At 34.2% G+C, this 18,040-nt stretch overlaps 1 protein-coding gene across 1 annotated transcript; it reads left to right on the forward strand.

The window, feature by feature from the left end:
- Positions 1-1,209: 1,209 nt before the first annotated feature.
- Positions 1,210-6,217, forward strand: LOC107766659 (putative multidrug resistance protein). Its single transcript, XM_016585468.2, has 7 exons — positions 1,210-1,446; positions 1,596-1,650; positions 1,801-1,988; positions 2,250-2,707; positions 2,793-3,333; positions 3,564-5,533; positions 5,682-6,217. The coding sequence occupies exons 1-7, from the start codon at positions 1,261-1,263 to the stop codon at positions 6,055-6,057; spliced, it is 3,774 nt and encodes a 1,257-aa protein (XP_016440954.2). The 5' UTR covers positions 1,210-1,260; the 3' UTR covers positions 6,058-6,217.
- Positions 6,218-18,040: the final 11,823 nt, after the last annotated feature.

The raw sequence follows: 18,040 nt of genomic DNA on the forward strand, positions 1-18,040 counted from the left end.
TGTTGTATACTCCTTGTTTGGACGTCTCAAAATAAAACCACTGTCATATATAAAGTAGAACTAAAAAATGTTAAAAACTAGAATAGAAGAAATGTTATATTGACAGTGGAATGTATAAAACTTCTTTTTAAAGAGAAGTTTGGACAATTGGGAGTTTGGGACTGACCAAAAATACAAGACCTTTTGTTAGAGGGAGGGAGTAGCTGACAAGTACAAGTTAGTACTCTTTAATTCCAGCATCTTTTGTTTTCTGCCATACCCAACAAGAAGCGATCTAAAATTGGCCAGCTGAGTCGTCATAAAAAACAATTGGCGACATTCTAAGATCGCATCTCAATTGGGCAAAGATGAAGTCATATAATTACATATATATTGTCAATATATGTGTAATATACATATATATATATTGACAGTGACGGACAGTGATCCTAGATATAATTTTATTACAAATGACGTTTCGAGAATTATTTTGAGTCAAAACAATACGTTAATTAGTGTGGCCAAGTTCTAACTTCTAAGAATCCAAGTCACTTTTAAAATATAAAACCTACTTCCTTCTTAATAATCACCGGAACATTGTTATCAGGATCTAACACCACTTTGTCTAACCGTCTAACCACGCATCTTACTCAACATAGCCTTACTTTGAGAGTTCTAACCTATCATGATAAATATCAAAGAAATACAACTGCGTTTTTGGTACACAAAGTAGTTTTCAGAATATAAGTCATTTCTTGGCAAATAAACACCAAAAAATATTTTTCCATTAAAAAGGGGGAAAAGTTCTTTTTTCTTTAATAGTGCATTTGATATATTATTTCTATAACAAAGGAAAGCCTCCTACCTCTCTAATTCTTAAAGAGTGTGAAAGGAAATAAAGATTATTTCGAATAATATTTTCCTTCATAGTTCATACCAAGCACACACTAAGTGAAATTAAAACAAGGAGAAGCAATCATTGTCCTGGCGGAATTGTCAAGTCTCATAAAACCAACACACATTGTAAAGCTAAGGCTGACAACCAATTACAAGCCGGCTACTATCGCATACTTCCAATGGCTAATATCCGCCTACGGCCTGCAACATAACTAGCCAAGTATAAAGTGTATATATATATATATATATATATATATATATATATATATATATATATATATATATATATATATATATATAAAAGCTAGTTTACGTGTAGGGATTGTACATTTATTGCGTGTTCTAAAAGGTGCTGAACCCTCTTGAAGGGAACCATAAGAAATAATGGGGAATAATAAAGGAGGAATGTTTAGATTTGCTGATAAAACAGACAAGTTGTTAATGTTCTTCGGGACTTTAGGAAGTATGGGAGATGGTCTGCAGATTCCTCTAATGATGTTTGTGCTTAGTGAAGTGATTAATGATTATGGAAACCTAAGTAGTTCAGTTTCTATGCATATCGTGAACAAGGTGAGACAATAATGAACTTGAGTTTCCTCGTAATTAACTGTGCTATTCACTTCTAAACATGCATATCAACTAGAAGTAAGAAGTAAAACCTTATAATATTCCCTCTTTTTTCTTTTTTGGGTAACTGTTTTCTTTTCATATTATTGCAGTATTCTCTATGGCTACTCTATGTCGCAATTGGAGTTGGACTGTCTGCTTTTGTTGGTAAGTGAAGGCTAATCATCTAGTAGTGCCCCTCTCTTTAACACTTGATCACTTTCTAAACTGGTGTGCATATGTATAGAGAATTTCTACTTTATCTTGATTGTACTGTATCACCAAAGATCATATGTACATAAGTTGAAACTTTTGCAGAAGGATTATGTTGGGCAAGAACTGCTGAAAGACAAACATCTCGTATGAGATTAGAGTATCTAAAATCTGTACTGAGGCAGGAAGTTGGATTTTTTGACACACAGGCAGCTGAGTCTTCCACTACTTATCAAGTGATTTCAACTGTCTCAGCTGATTCAACTACGATTCAAGTGACCATAGGCGAGAAGGTATATCCTCTATTGGATTTAAGATATATAAAGTATTGCTCTACATCATCAGTGTGATCTTTGGTATAGCAAGTTACTTGCTAGTAATTTAGGTTAGCATAGAACTCAAACTCCTTCTAGTCCATGCCACCCGCGCTTCTTCCCTTGATCTTACAAATTTCATAACATATAGAAGTGGGAATTGAAACTGGTTGTTGTGTTGCTTACATATCATTAGTTCATGCCATTGCATAATATATGGTGGATTGTGCTTCGATGCAGATACCTGATTGCCTGGCTTACATGTCATCCTTCTTGTTCTGCCACATCTTTGCGTTTGTGTTATCATGGAAGATCACATTGGCCGCGATACCATTCACCTTAATGTTCATCATCCCAGGACTTGGATTTGGGACAATGATGATGAACGTGGGAATGCAGATGATAGAGTCCTATGGAGTTGCTGGAGGAATAGCAGAACAAGCTATCTCTTCTATAAGAACACTATATTCTTATGTAGCTGAGAACCAAACTCTCGATAAGTTCAGTCAATCGCTGCAGAAAGTTATGGAATTAGGAATCAAGCAAGGCTTTGCTAGAGGGCTGTTGCTGGGAAGCTTGGGAATGGTTTATATTAGCTGGGCTTTTCAGGCATGGCTTGGATCGATTCTAGTCAGCAAACATGGAGAGAAAGGTGGTGATGTATTTGTAGCAGGTTTCAATGTTCTTATGGGAGGATTGTAAGTTTTCTTACCTTAATTATAATGCTTTTAGTCTCTATATGTTGCTGGAAATGATGTTAATTAAACTGCTACATTCTTGCAGAAATATTTTGTCCGCTCTTCCAAATCTTACAGCAATCACAGAGGCAAAGTCTGCTGCTATTCGGATAACAGAGATGATTGATAGACATCCAGCAATTGACACTGAAGATAAGAAGGGGAAAGCATTGTCATATGTAAGAGGAGAAATTGAATTCAATGGTGTGTACTTCAATTACCCCTCAAGGCCCGATACGCCTATCTTGCAAGGCCTGAATCTTAGAATTTCGCCTGGAAAAACTACAGGACTTGTTGGGGGTAGTGGTTCTGGGAAATCCACCATAATTTCGTTGCTTCAAAGATTCTATGACCCCATTGAAGGTGATATTTCCTTGGATGGACACAAGATAAAGAAACTCCATCTTAAATGGCTGAGGTCCCAAATGGGTTTGGTTAATCAAGAACCGATCCTCTTTGCAACAACCATAAAAGAGAACATATTATTTGGAAAGGAGGGAACAACCATGGAAGAAGTGGAGAAGGCAGCTAAAGCTGCAAATGCTCATGACTTTATTATCAAGTTACCAGATGCATATGAAACTCAGGTACCAGAGCCTTGCTCCAATAATTGATCTTGCTTTTTATCTCTATATAGATCTGCAAATTTGAAGGACAAAATACTTAACCACGACCAAAAGAATCTTAGTGATGGTTATCCTAATAGTGTACCTTGTTTTCTCACCTGCAGAAAACAGAAAAGCGCATCCTTACTGAAGTCTTCCTGTGGTTTATCACTCTATCGTATAGTTGAAATTGACCCCTTCAAATATTGCAGGTTGGTCAATTTGGGCTGCAGTTATCTGGAGGACAAAAGCAGCGAATAGCCATAGCGAGAGCTTTGATAAGAGACCCAAAAGTCCTGCTGCTTGATGAAGCAACAAGTGCACTTGATTCAGAGTCTGAAAGAGTGGTACAAGAAGCCCTCGATCATGCGTCTATGGGAAGAACTGCAATCGTCATAGCTCACCGCCTATCCACCATTAGAATGGCAAATAGGATAGTGGTTCTTCAACAAGGGAGAGTAATCGAGTCCGGGACACATGAAGAGCTAATGCAAATGACTGATGGGGAAGGTGGAGAGTACTACAAAATGGTGCAGTTGCAGCAACTAGCCACATTAAACGACGTCGCCAATACCCCTAGCCAAAAGACTGGAGGAAGAAGTAGCTATCGAAAGGGTACTACCCCACAAAGTCCATTCAACATGATCTCCAGTGCAGCCGCTACACCTGTTATGTACCCGTTTAGCCCAGCATTTTCCCGAAGTGCACCATTCTCAGCTCCTTACTCCGTTCAGTTTGAAGAATCCTATGAAAGTGATGATAGCCATTTCACAAAAGAGGTTTATCGAGCACCTTCACAATTGCGGTTACTGCAAATGAATGCTCCCGAGTGGGGCAGAGCCTTGCTTGGATGCATAGGAGCGATAGGTTCGGGAGCTGTTCAGCCAATAAATGCCTACTGTGTTGGGGCAGTTATATCTGTTTATTTCCGGACTGATAAATCCTCCATCCAATCCCACGCAAGGGTCTATTCTTTTGTATTCACCGGTCTTGCTGTTTTCAACTTCTTCACAAATCTTCTCCAACACTATAATTTTGCTGTCATGGGAGAAAAGCTAACCAGAAGGATAAGGGAGAAGCTGCTTGCTAAACTCATGACCTTTGAGATAGGATGGTTTGATCAAGATGAGAACATGAGTGCAGCCATATGTGCCCGGCTATCAACTGAAGCAAACATGGTTCGTTCCCTTGTGGGAGACCGCATGTCACTGCTAGCTCAAGCATTCTTTGCTGCTACATTTGCTTATACATTAGGACTTTTCCTAACATGGAAGCTGGCCCTAGTGATGATGGCAGCTCAACCCTTGCTCATTGGAAGCTTTTACGGGAGAAGTGTTCTGATGAAAAGTATGTCTGGTAAAGCACAGAAAGCTCAAAGGGAAGGAAGCCAATTAGCAAGTGAAGCTGTTATTAATCATAGAACTATAACTGCTTTCTCATCTCAGAGAAGGATAGTAGGGCTCTTTAAAGCCACATTAGAAGGTCCTAGGAAGGAAAGCATCCGACAATCTTGGTACGCCGGTGTAGGTCTGTGTAGCTCTCAATTCCTAGCTGCAGCTTCTACAGCTTTAGCATACTGGTATGGTGGGAAGCTATTGTCACAAGGGGAAATATCCCCTGAGAAACTTTTTCAAGCATTTCTAGCACTGCTTTTCACTGCGTATACAATTGCTGAGGCAGGAAGCATGACAAAAGATATATCTAGGGGAAATAACGCCGTGGGTTCAGTCTTTGCAATCCTCGATAGAAACACCGAGATTAATCCAGATCATTCGTCAGCAATAGATGCAATGAGAACACAAATAAGGGGACATGTGGAGCTGAAAAGAGTATTCTTTGCTTACCCATCAAGACCAGACCAGCTGATTTTTAGAGGATTAAGCCTCGAGATAAGTGCAGGAACAACAGTAGCATTAGTTGGACAAAGTGGTTGTGGAAAATCAACTATAATTGGGCTTATTGAAAGATTTTATGATTCAGATAAAGGATCAGTCTATATCGACGAAAAGGATATAAAAGACTACAACTTGAGATCGCTGAGGAAAAGTATTGCATTAGTTAGCCAGGAACCAACTCTCTTTGCAGGAACTATCTATGAGAACATTGCCTATGGAAAAGAGAACGCCAAGGAATCTGAGATAAGAAAGGCAGCAGTGCTTGCTAATGCTCATGAGTTTATAAGGTCAGCTATCCATATCATCACAAATTTATTTGAAGTTTTGAAGTTCTTTCAGCTGCATAACAAATTTCAAATATCAAAGGACATTTGCTAAACAAAGCTATTGCACAAACTATAAACTTACCATTAATTCGCTTACTTTTGTGATCAGTGGGATGAATGATGGATATGAAACTCAATGTGGACAAAGGGGAGTGCAGCTATCAGGAGGTCAGAAACAAAGAATAGCCATTGCCCGAGCAATACTCAAGAACCCAAAAATCCTGCTGTTAGATGAAGCAACTAGTGCTCTTGACACTGTATCTGAAAGCGCAATCCAAGAAGCACTAGAGAAGATGATGGTTGGTCGAACATGCATTGTTGTGGCTCACCGCCTGTCCACTATACAGAAAGCTACTTCTATTGCTGTCATCAAGGATGGAATAGTTGCAGAGCAAGGCTCGCATTCAGATCTACTTTCTATAGGAAAAAATGGCTCATATTATTCTCTGGTAAAATTGCAAGGGGGAAACTCTCCTTACAGGTAAACTTCAAAAACATGATAGTAGTGTCTCATATAAAGGAGCTTGTCTTATGCAACACTTGCCACCATTATTGTAAATTTGAGATAGGGTACTTTTCCACTGAATATTTTGATTCCATTTCATGTATTTCTTCCAATAAATGTTACTCCGCTAAATTATTTCATCTGGTTGAACAATCTTAATAGCAACTCAAATCTCCTTCCACTTCAATTCTCAAAAACTTCAAATGTAGAACGATGAAAAACGAAATCCATAAAGATGGGATCAATCATACAACTAATTTATATTCAGAAGTGTTGTCAACTGCAGAACGACAGGGTGAGATCAACATCATATTCTTTTCCTTTAGGCAAATGGCATCACATTTTGGCTTTCATAGCATCCGCTAAGAATAAACTAATCATACAAGTACGTAAAAGAAAAATTATCATATCCAAGAATAAAGATAATTAGGTTACTACGTAAAACAAGCCAGCTCAAAAGAAAGGAAAGCGAAGATTAACAGTAACTTAGGGGCGGATGCAGTGTACAAGATACGGATTCATCCGAACTCAACAGTTTTGGCTCAACCTCTGTAAATGCGGTAAAAAACCCACTAAATGAGTACAATAATATATTTCAAACTCAGTAAATGAATTAGTCTGTGATAGAACTTCAAACACAAACTCATAAAGTTCAAATTCCCTGCTTTTGCACTAACTAAATAGTTTGTACATTACAAACAAGTAACTAACCAAAGAGAAAGTAAGAATGACAAAACAAGTAAGTATATTATTGTTTACAACAAAAATTGTGTCTTGTACCTGATTCGGGTCGCCACATTGACCCCAAAAAAACCGCCTTAGACCCATTTGAAACCGCCTTAAATGCGGCATCCCAAAGCATTTTCTGATTAATCTCCAGCATCCAACTCTTATGGGCTTCTTTCCCGTGACCTTGATTAAAAGCCAGAAATTGTGGTGTTACCAATAGGGAATCTGGTGTTTTTACAATAGAAAGATCTACTAAGATTTATGTCATCATAATGGACACACCTTTGTCCTTCATCTTGTTGTTTAAATTAAGCTGAAAGGACAGTGAGCTAATATTGGATCTTGTGGAATTAGAAGATTTTTCTGCACTATGGAACGCCAGGCGCTCGCCCAATAGTCCCTTGTATTTCAAATTCACTAATTAGCGACTCTCAAAATTCTTTTACATTAAAAATTGTGAATAACTCAAATAATGAATTATAGTATCTACATAGAACTTTTTTACACCTTTGATCCTTTTTTTAATTATTATTTTAAAAAATAGCATCACTTATTGCTTATTTAATAAAGAGCACATTTTTTTATTATTAGCATATTATAAAAATTAAGCTCAATATTTAATAAGTTAATTGACTCACTAATCACAGGAAGTACTTTTTTTGTCCATCTCAATTCTCCCTTTCCAACATTCATCTTCTTCACTCCATTTTTTAAAATCTGATACATATGTGAATGCCACCTAAATTCAAAATATATTGATTTATACGTCTTTTATACTTTGTATATCAAGTAACACTTTAATTCAAAATGTATTTTTATGTATATAATTTTTGTATAGTTATTTGTGAAGTGCCATCTTATGTTAAGATGTATTTTTAATGTACACTTCATATATATTTTATATGTCAAATGCCGTTTTAATTCAGGATGTATTTTTTATGTATATTTATATGCCATCTTAATTAAATTTAAGATATATATTTTTATGTATATTTCACATGTATAAGTGTCATCTTAATTGAAAATGTATTTTTTTATGTATATTTTATATGTGTTAATTCAATGTATATTTTTTATATATACGTTTTGTATATATTAACATATATTATTATCGAAGTAAGATCTTTATGTTAAGAAAGGAAGAAAGAAGGATAAGAAAGATAATTAAAAAGAAAACGAATGGAACAAATTTAGAAAATATATTGGTTTCGACAGAAAACAAAATTAAGAAGTTGAAGAAAAAGAAGGAACGCTAATAGATAAAGAGAAAAAATGCATGATTTTTGTACAAAGAATTATTGACTTTCCATTCAAATTGCTTATCTTTACGGATTAATAATTAATATTCCTATTTTAATGGAACTGTGTGCTACAAATATAAATATTTTTTTGCCACAACTGTAATATTGGGTTTCATGGTAAGAATTTGTTATATTTTTTTAAATTGGGACAGTTATGTAAAGTTCCCTGTTGCATATTTACTAATTAAGAACATCGTGAGGGTGAACATTTCTTCTTTGTCTCTCAAAATTATTATACATTTATTACTTTGCTATTTAAAAGTAATTTTTCATTTAATCACCAAGGAGTAATATTTTAAAACAGTATTGATAATATTTATTTACTTTTAGTGAGGTGAAATATGCAGTTTGATAATATTTTTTAAGAAATTATGATTTTTAATTGTTTGAAAGTTACGACGATATAGTTGATTTATATTTCATAGTAACTTTAACAGTATTGCAGCATTTATACTTGTAAAACATGCTAGGTATTTTATTTTCTACTATGATTTTAAAAAAAAACATGTATTATATATATATATATATATATATATATATATATATATATATATATATATATATGTGTGTGTGTGTGTGAGTGTGTGTGTGTTATAATGCTATATTATTAATTTATAACTTAAAAAATTTAAAGAGTTGTGGGACTTACGCCTCATGTAAGGAGGCTTATGCCTCGCCTCATATCAAGTAAAACGCCTCGCCTCGCCTCACGCTCCCGCTCCCGCTTCTTAAAACATTGACCTACATACAAACCTTAATTCTTATACAAACCTTAATTTGAGGTATTACATTCACTGGCCTTAGTTATTGTCTTGGACAATTAGCTTGAAATCCATTTCTAGTGTACCGAGAAAATAACTAAAGTAACTACTGGGATTACATTTGATCTAGCTAGATATTGGCCTGATTAAAAAGCAATAAGCAGTTAACTTGAAAAGCACGATGTTGCGAAAAGGAGAATCACAAAACTAGCGGGACATAATCATTGAATGCAGTACGAATTCCACAGAAATAGAGCCCATTTTCTTTTCCCTATAAGAGTGCAACACTGCATTCACGAAAATAGCATCACCGGGATGTGTTCATTTCTTTCCTATAGCTAGTGATAAGCAGAGGTGAATATATATCGGTAGATGTGTGTTTAACCAAACCCAACTTTTCTACTTAGATCACAGATATATGTGTGAGAAATCTTGAAAATCGTATGAATTTAAGATTTGAACTCATTTTCACTAAAATTAAAATCTTGTATTCTATTAAATATAAATCTTAGATTCGCTTTTACGGTACTTTAAGAGTCAAATGATACCAATTAAAATGGTAAAACCTAACTATATGCTACTGATATCTTAATGGTGATCTTGTGGTGTGTAATTGAATCAAGCAATTGCCTCGCTGGTCACGTCCATGATCGCGATTTGAATGTGGTTCAACATTGGCTTGATGTTGTCACAGATCATTCCAACCAATTGTTATAGAAATAAAATGCTCCTCTTACCAATGTCTGAGCATTTTTATACCATGTATGTGCATTTGATACTCTTTTTTCATTTTATATGGCTATATTATATTTATCTTTGGAGATATTGGATTAATACTTACATTTATTTCTATATCAAGAGAACTTCGACATTATAATTGGTGACAATTCAGTAATTAGAGTTAAGTTTCCCAAACTGTAAAGAGTTAAACCCATCTTGTAACCTCAAAAGCTGATTATCATTTCACTGGCTAATGCATTGTTATGCTTTTACATTATGATTCAATAGGGAATTATACTTCTCAAGACATAGATATTTCAAGATTTTCGTGAGACCAAGCAACTAAAATAATATTCAATAGTCAGTGATTGTCACGATCCAAAATCACGTGATGGTACTTGGCATACTATACAATTCGTGTGGACCAACTCGCATAAGAATACACATCTATATGCCTAATAGATGCATGCGGAACCCTTTTAGAAAACACGATTATTTTAAATAATTAGGACCATATATGAAACATAATCTTTAATTCCACCATTTTCATAATTAAAAGGCAGAATACATCGCAGCCCCTTAAAGTTATCCATATTTTTCACCTAGACACTCTATCTTAAGTCTGTTTCATTTAACACTCTAACCACATTTCAAATGTGCCATTTAGACACAAAATTGATAAGCAATCAAACATAAAGCATACAAGTAATTCGAACACCAGAGTGACAAATAAGATAGGGACACGTAAATTTTTAAAAAAGCTTTTGAAAAAAATATAAAAGAGAAATAAGAACCCCATCCTTTAGTCATCTTCCTCGATGACCGACCCCCATCCCCCCCCCCCCCCTTCCTGCCAAAAGAGAATGAACGAAGGACCACGGATGTCATCTTATCCACTCTCACCTCTGCCACCATTCTTCTGCAACATTAAGAACAAGCACTAGACTTAGAAACCAACTAACAATTTCTCTTTTCATTGATGATTAACCTCATCAGATGCCGCAGTAAATTGATTTACTAAATTCAATACCTAATAACAAATGGGTAAACTTCATCATCCTCTTTGTTTCAATCGAGAGCAATCAATGAAAACTCAGATCAATGTCAATTTTTTTTTTGTTGAAAATCCTTTCTTTTAATAATTGTTTGAAATCTTTGACCAAAAATGATTCACTGGTGATCACGACCTCCTCCACCAACTCGCCGTCGACCAGGTAGGCGTTATGTTCTCTCTTCTACTCGTTTTTCTCATCTTGTCTTCTCTCCCTTGATTTTTCTCCATCTCCTCTATAGTTTTATCTGAGTGCGAATGACGGAAAAACTTTATCTTTTACGACTGAATTATAATGAAGATGTTCTTGTCTTTTAAAGCATAATTCCCACTGAAAATTTGGGAGGGCGTTTCACTGCTATGACTGCAGACATTGGCAGTAACTACATTATGCGCACAAACTGTTTGATGAATTGTCACAGCGGCAATCCGACATAGCTGGTGAAAACTATAACAATAAGGTGATGGTGGTGGACTGGTGGAGGGAGAGAGAGGACGAAGGTGGTGACATGGACATGGTGGGCGAAAGAATAGGAGGAAAAAGAAAGAGAAAAGAAATTTTAAAAAGAAAAATCGGATCTCTCACGCTCCGAAAAATGGTGTAATACACGCACTATGCCACATCACCCCCGTTTTGTCTAAATGACACATTTGATATGTGGTTGGAGTGTTCAAACGGAACGGATTTAAGATAGAGTGTCTAAGTGAAAAATGTGGACAATTTTAAGGGGCTATTGATGTATTCTGCCTAATTAAAAACACATAAAGATAGGACTATTTTTTTCGTGCATTTAATATAAATAAATCTCAATTACAGTCCAAAGTAATGACAATTGTCTATGCAACCTCTAAGATACAAGGATGAAATAAATATTTGGGATAAATCCACAATCAAAAGAAGTAAGATCAACACGGGAGCTACCACGAAATAGAAGCGGTTCCTCACATATACCTCGGGAAGGGAGTCTTCGTAGCCTCATCTTCTCATCGCATGCCACATCTCATCCTGAAAATATGTAAAGTAAGTGGGCCCCTAGATAAGGGCCCTAAGGGCTGAGTACACCACCATAGTAATCAATAAGTGTCATAGACTATCTCTTAACTCTAGTTCCTAAACAAGGTTTTACAAAATATGTGCAACCAGCACTTTATATAAAGGGATAAACCATTGCACCAGTTCATACTCTATAATTTTAAATAAAAAGACTAGTAAAATGTAAATCATGTCACAAACTTTTAAAATATTTCTATCAACCCATTATTCTAATAAAAATTATGCAAAACCATTTCAACTTTATTAAGTCATTGAGATCACTTTCGGCTCTTTAGGCCTATACATAACAAAATCATCTTTTACATTTCACCGGAACTACTATACCATCACTGACACAAGAAGGTCAACTAGGTTATGTATCTAGCGGCAAGTATCATATACCTTACTTGCTCATGTCGTCTCATCGCAGTACCGTACGAATCAACTCAGTCATGATAGTAATAACACAAAATAGCAACCCCCATCCCCAAGGAGGATGCTCTGTCGTAGTCTATACCACAAAGTGGTCATGTACGCCTAAGTCGGCACGTGTAGTTTAATGACGACAAACACGATATATTCGTAGTCCTCGGACACAAGTAACTCTCAAAACATTCGACACTCCAAAAATATATTCATAGCCAAATAGTCTCAGAGTATCTATATTGTCAAATCATGACGTTCATAGTCAATTCAAATCGTTTGAATAAAATTAAATGAGTATCCTTTCTCATTTTATATTAAGCAATTAAAAAAATGAGATTTCGATCCTTAAAGTTTTAACAAGTGATACTTCAAAATATAAAGATTTTAGAAATATTACATTTCTCGTTTTATAAAACAAAGGTAACAATATAATTCAAATGTTTAATCTCTTTATCATCGATATAAGTTTTTAATAAAACTTATAACGTTTGCCTCAAATATAATTTGCTAACAAGATTTTGAAAATAAGATTTTTTAAAACAATATGACACCACTTCATTTGCATCACGACAAAGAAACATATGGTGACATCCTCTCCCGCTTATCCCCATAAGTAGGGATTTAGAGAAAATTCCTCAAGTAGAGTAAGTGTTAATCAACTTATCTTAAGTTCAAGCTCCAAAATAATACTATAATGCTCCAATTCATTTAGAACTCTCAAACGTCACCAACAATCCAATATCTACGCAACAACTCATATTCATCAACGACATATTACGATAACACCAACTAAGTCAACTAAGTGTTCAACACTTATGTCCAACTTTACTAGTCTAGTAAAATCGATATTTCCATCATAGAAGTTGGTTCTTGAGTTTTTAACTCTAAATATCTCATTATATACACAACAATACTATATTCAATAATTCAATTGCTCACAAGATTATAAAAAATATCATTTAACTCATTTTCACTGCATCGACACTATTCATCGTCTCTATCCACTAGTCAATCTTATTCACATTACCCATTTCTAGGGTTCCTCTCCCAACTCAACCAAGCCATGTTCCAAATTACCTTCTATATACTTATTTATACACAATAGATAAATATTGGATAGTGGAATTACCTTTTGAAGAAAGATCTTGAAAATTTTCATTTTCGTATTCTTGGAGGATTGGGAAGAATCTGACAAATTTCATGATTGAATCTTGTTACAATTAGTGTTAATCAACTTGCATTAACACAAAACTTGGATAAAAACTCACCTTGTAGGATCCAGGTGAAGCCTCGGTTGAAATCCTCTTCAAAAGTCCCAATGAACTCCCAAATTTTGACCACAAATCATCTCTCCCCGACCTAGGGGGTATATATAATCTTCCTAGGTGCGATGCCGCGCATCTGGGCATGCACTTTTGGTAGCCAACTTCTTCAAGTGCGCGGTTGCACAGTCGTTGTGTATATTGGACATTGCTTAGTAAATTGGTCATAACTTTTAGTACATAAATTCAAATGACAACGGTTTGAATGGTTGAAAATTATACTCAAATAGCTTTAATTTGATATCTTATCCATAGCATAACTCGTTATACACAGGGAGATATGATTGTTTGAAGTTGGGTTATGTGCGATTTTTAGCGTCTTATTCTCTTCAACATTTCTAACTTGTTCCATGCTACCTCTTCCCACTTCTAAACATCATTATAATCCTTCAAACCATGTACAATACATGCCCACATATCCAAATAGATTTATCCATAATTATAGTTATTGTTAGCTTACAAATAATATATTTAATGCTTAGTGACCTTCTAATGAGACCTTTAACATTTGAAAAATTTTCGGGGTGCTACGGGGATCGTCTCAATTTGAAATGATATCAAATAACCCAGTCGAATGATTCTCTTTCGTAACTTTCAAAGAAAATAGATTCAAGGGGAAAAGGTCAAAAGTATCCCTCTACTTTGGATATAATTGGCCATGTTTATCTCCGTTTATACTTTCCATCTAAAACTGTCCACATCCTTAATATAGTATTAAATTATTGCCAACCCTAACAGATGTTCAACATGGCACTAGGACCCCCTATAATAATTTTTCAACTAGGCGAGTATGAACCCATATCAACATAACTTTTAAAGACCTGTACTCATTTATTTGACCCAACTATCCAATCATTGTGTAATAGCTCAGAGAAATCCGGCCAACCACCTTTAAGAAAATACACTACACCCGTAATCAACCATTCCTGAAAATTTCTTCAAATTGTGACCATCACAGACTTTTCAAAAGTAAAAAAGTCTTACCACTAGAATTACAATGTTAATCCGGCATTGTCAACATCGAAAATGAAATAGAAAACACCATAACCGGCATCTTGAACCCAGTTGTTTCGCCAAAACAAATTCTCAATTTCTTTCTAAAGAAGCACAAAATATTTTGAGTTTGATGGGTATCTTTTCCATGTAAACTTATGGGTCCAATTAATGGGAGAAAATAGATAGTTTGGACTGATATGTGGGAAAGTTCACTTTTTGAAGAGTAAATATTTCTTGTTTTCTCGGTGTAATTTTTTGAAAATCAATTCTGATGACTATTTGTTCTAGTAAATTTTTAGGGTTTCCCTTGATTTTATATGGAAGAAGATTGTGTTCGTCAATCGGATATGGAGATAAAATTATCGGCGATGGTGAGTCAGGATTATGGGGAAAAGGCTTCGTCGAAGGATGCCTCTGCCACGATGACCACCACACTGCTCCACCTCTATCTCTCTCTTCCTCCCCTTTTCCTCTCATTTCGCAGCCTCTCAAAACTGCACAATCAAGAACACAATGTCACTGGGGAATTAGCCGGAGTACTCCGACCACCGAAAAATCCCTCAAGATAGTGACAAAACTTGGATGATGTTTCTCTTTTTCTTTTTCTTTTATGTTTTAGGGACCCAAATCTGAAGGACTTTGGCCAGATTTCGGCCATTTACTCAAGTCCGTCTAACTATTGGTCTTCTTTAATCGATAAAGAAGAAGACTAATTAATGGGCTCTAGTGTAATCTAATATGGTTAGATGGGTTTCTAAGAATAGGTTCATATGTACCTAGTTGTCAAATTATAATGGGGGGTTCCGGTGCCATGTTGGACATCTATTAGGATTAGAGATAATTTTAAATACTATGTTAACATTGGGGACGATTTTAAATGAAAAGTAAAAAAGGGGATAAACGTGGCTAATTATCCAAAGTAGATGGACAATTTTGGCATTTTCCCTAGATTCAAATCCCCTTTGCATATGGTGTCTACCGTACACTTCAATTAAGAGATTTTTACTTATCTATACTACTTTTGAAACTTATTTACCCTCATTATTGAAGTTTTAACTTAATTACAAGTTGATATATAATTTATCAATTATATACAAATAAGTATTAAATAAGCATCCCTTTATATTAGAAATTGAATTGGAAATATCAGTTATCCCTCTTTGAGGATGTCTTTCTCGTCGTCTCTCTCTCATTCTCTGTTCTTTCCCTAACCCTATTTTTCTTCCTTCGATTTTCTCTTCTTTTCTCATCTACTTTATCCCCCCCCCCCCAAATGAAATGTATCAACGAATTTTAATCGTTTTACTTTAGAGTTTTAACTTAGCAATTTGCTTTTATGTTACACATTTGGTATTCGAATTGAAATTGTCAATCAATAAATTTTGAAGGCGTTTGACTCTCCATTATTGATAGCCATTAAAAAGTTTTGAAGCTTTGAATTCGAATTAAATTTTTAAAAAATATTATTTTTTGGGTTTGGGTGTTGTTGCAAGCGATTGAGAATATTCTTTGGGGTTTATATCTAAATTTCAAGATTTTCGGTGAAGATTAGAGTTGATTTTAGCTGAATTTAAGATTAAATTGAGAATATACTTTGGGGTTTATATCTAAATTTTGAGGTTACGATTGAGAATATTCTTTGGGGTTTATATCTAGATTTTAAGGTTTTCAGTGAAGATTAGAGTTGATTTTAGCTGAATTGAAGGAGAAGAAGAAGAAGGAGGAGGAGGAGGAGGAGAAGAGGAAGGAGAATAAGAAGAAGAAGAGGAAGGAGAAGAAGAAGGAGAAGAAAGATAAGACGAAGGAGGAGGAGAAGAAGAAGAAGCAGAAGAAGAAGAAAAAGACATGACATACAATATAAATACAAAATTGTATTAAAATTGTATGTAATTTATATTTAAGTTGTATTCTGTTGTAATTATATATTTTTTTATTTGAATGTTGTATGAAAGTTGGAAATTAGTTAACTATATGAATCGTTGTATGAAATTTGTGTTTAAGTTATGCATATTATCCTTTTATATAAGGTTGTTGATATGTATCAAAATTGTATCAAGAGAAGAAGTTTTGATTGGAATTTCAGAGAGTAAGAAAAACACACCATATACAAAGTATATACAAATTATATACAATACATACAAAAGACATATTATATTAAATTTGTATTAAAATATGTATTTAAATTGTATGATATTGTAGTTGTATTTAATTGAGTAAGAATGATATATGAAAATTGTAGATAAGTTGTAATTATATAATTAGTTGTATGAAATTTATTTTTAATTTATATGTTATTGTAGATGTATCAAATTTATTTTTAATTTGTATGTTGTTATTCCATAAATTATTCGTTTCTTGCTCGATTTGTTAAAGAAAGAAAAATAGAAAATGAATTTCAAATCGACTCATATGCACTAATTCATGCTTGTTTTATCTGAAAAACTTGAATATTTGTAGAAATTAAATGATTTAGGTGGAGAAATTTTGAGTTTCACATTAAAAGCATCATCGTCGAAATAAGCCAAAACTCATATCTCCATTTTTGTTGATTTTTGTAGGTACGCAAAAATTAGATTATCTTAAAAGTTTTTTATGGTGACCCGTGACCAATTCTCCATAATAGAGAAGGGTGTCCGAGAAACGTTAAAAGGATAGGGATATGTGACATTTCAAGTCCTCTATGTCTCCATTGATCCATACATACACACTCAATTAAGGGAGTTTTGGGTGGAGAGAGAGGGCTGAGAATAGGGGGGAAAGGAGAGGAGAAAAAAAAAATAAAAAATTGTGTAACTGAATCGCCTAATTAATGCACTAATAATAGATTATATATAAATTATAAAAAAAATACAGTTATATTGGTAAATAAGTTTGAATTATGTTATAGGAACGTAAAAAAATCATAATTAATGGATTGGATAATTGCGGCTTTAAACATGAGTTACCGTCGTAGTAAGCCCAGCCCACCCTCGTGTGTAACGGGTAAAATTAGTTGGGTTGGCCACTTTTTAGGTTGGCTATTAGAGCTCAACTATATTTAAAATTATATTAATAAAATAGCCACTTATTAATGCTAAAATACAAGTCTAGATAAAAATACCCATATCTAAAATACGAAACAGCTTCAAAAATAATTATTGGATTTTGAATATTTAAAAATTTAAAATCCAGTAAATATTCTTGGAGTTTGAATGACCTGAAGCAATAACTCTCAATTATTGAAGTATAATGTGAAATCAAAAACCACGAATTATTCTTAGTTTTTTCGGGATTTTGCCTAGGAAAGGTTCAAAAACCAGTAATAATTTTTTAAATTTTATATTTAAAAGTTAAAAATTGATAAAATATAATGTAAATTCAAAAACCATAAATTATTCCTAGATTTTTCTGGATTTTGCACTAGTAAAGGTCCAAAAGTTAATTTTTCCCCCTGAATTTTATATTTAAAGGTTAAAAATTGATGAAGTATAACATGAATTTAGAAATCATGAATCATCCCTAGATTTTGCACTATTAAAGGTCCGAACGCCAGTAATTTTTGTTAGAGTTTATATTTAAAGGTTAAAAACTGTTGAAGTATAATGTGAATTCAAAAAACATGAATAGTTCTTAAATATTTTCTTG

The sequence above is a fragment of the Nicotiana tabacum genome, chromosome 2 (genome assembly GCF_000715075.1).
Source record: "Nicotiana tabacum cultivar K326 chromosome 2, ASM71507v2, whole genome shotgun sequence".
Taxonomy (NCBI): Eukaryota; Viridiplantae; Streptophyta; class Magnoliopsida; order Solanales; family Solanaceae; genus Nicotiana; species Nicotiana tabacum.